Genomic DNA, 1,407 nt, shown 5'->3' on the forward strand with positions numbered 1-1,407 from the left:
TAATTAGGCTGATGTGAGCAAATTAATCATTTACTACAGTGCATAAATATGCAAATAACTCTAAATGATAAGCTAGTCATAATCATGAGAATCTTATTGCAACTATATGATATTGTGTTGGTTAGAAGATTTCTCACAGCGGTAGATAATAGAGTCAGGGAATCGAAAATGAGTGATGCTTCTGAACACATTAGGCTTTCTGGCAAGAACATGGAGAGGAGATTCACCCTCCACATTAACAGAGTTGATCAGCTTTGGGTAGTGGCTGATTATCTGGTAAGCCAATCCTGTTGCAAGAAAAAAGTATATGTAATTTTGCCCCTTTCTCATATAGATAAATACACGAGGCATGTTTGATATACTGTATTGGACACAGCTTCTACAAGCTTTGATGCACGTGTATCTTCCCAAGTCTTATTCACTTCTGTATAATCCAGTGAATCAAACCTGCCTATGAATGTTTGAATCTGAAGAAAGTTGTAAAGAATAATTCTTACTGAAATGTTCTCCGGAAATAGCAGTGTGTAAAATTGTATTACCATCTTCCCTTCTACAAAGTGTTTCATGTGTTTCTTGTCCTTGCTTTTGCTGATCTGTTTCTTGAAATGACTTTTTGCTGTAGAGATGATGAAGGGTAAGAAAACAATCCAACTTTCCATGATAAGCCGCTACAAACAATTGGGTCTCCTCCTTTAAATTGCGAGTGCTAATGAGTTCACGATCCCTTAAAGCTATGCACTCGCAGATACTTAGCCATCCAACTGCTGCTGCGAGATGGAGAGGAGTGTCTCCTTGATCATTCTTCATTGATAATATCTCGAATGCGTCTTTTTCAGGTATGGATTTGATCATTTCCTCAATCTGTTTTTCAAAATCAGATTTCTGTAATTTAGAGTGGTAACTAGAGATGGCTAGATGTAAAGCCGTCTCTTCTGATTTCGTGAGCTTGGCTCTGCAAGTGGAGGGATATTGCTTGTAAGCCGTCTCAACTTTGTTCCACTTCTTTTTCATGGTGAGGTCAAACAGATCATCTAAAGAAATCTCTTCTTCGGTTTTTGATGCCATTTGCTGTATCAAATTAAAAGAGTTTCTGCCAACTGCTAATAATGAGTGAGGATGTCTTCCATCCAACTCTATTAATAAGAAACCTTTCAAATATTTTACTCGTCACTTCCGCAACAAGCTTCTCCAGTGAAAGAACGGATTTGCAGCCATCTATAGTATCCCTCCATCTTTAATATCACGAGATGTTTTTTGATCAGCTACAGTTTGGACAAAACACAAAGCTAAAGTCGTTGCAGACAAAATGTAGATGAACATTTTATTCTTTAATAGCTTGAGCTTTTAGATGTGGTATAGTTCAATAAGGTAAAAGAGTAGGTATAAGAATAGAAGAGCAATGTGTGC

The 1,407-nt window shown here is 37.2% G+C and overlaps 1 protein-coding gene across 1 annotated transcript; it reads right to left on the minus strand.

The window, feature by feature from the left end:
* Positions 1 to 137: 137 nt before the first annotated feature.
* Positions 138 to 1,095, minus strand: LOC111384432 (the record flags this gene model as incomplete). The annotated part of the gene is made up of 2 exons (XM_023008707.1): positions 498 to 1,095; positions 138 to 287 (listed from the first exon to the last, which is right to left on the minus strand). Coding segments are annotated over exons 1-2 (718 nt in total), but the record flags the coding sequence as incomplete, so codon positions are not given.
* Between the last annotated feature and the right edge of the window lie 312 nt (positions 1,096 to 1,407).

Source organism: Olea europaea, unplaced genomic scaffold, assembly GCF_002742605.1.
Source record: "Olea europaea var. sylvestris unplaced genomic scaffold, O_europaea_v1 scaffold29108, whole genome shotgun sequence".
In the NCBI taxonomy this organism is placed as follows: Eukaryota; Viridiplantae; Streptophyta; class Magnoliopsida; order Lamiales; family Oleaceae; genus Olea; species Olea europaea.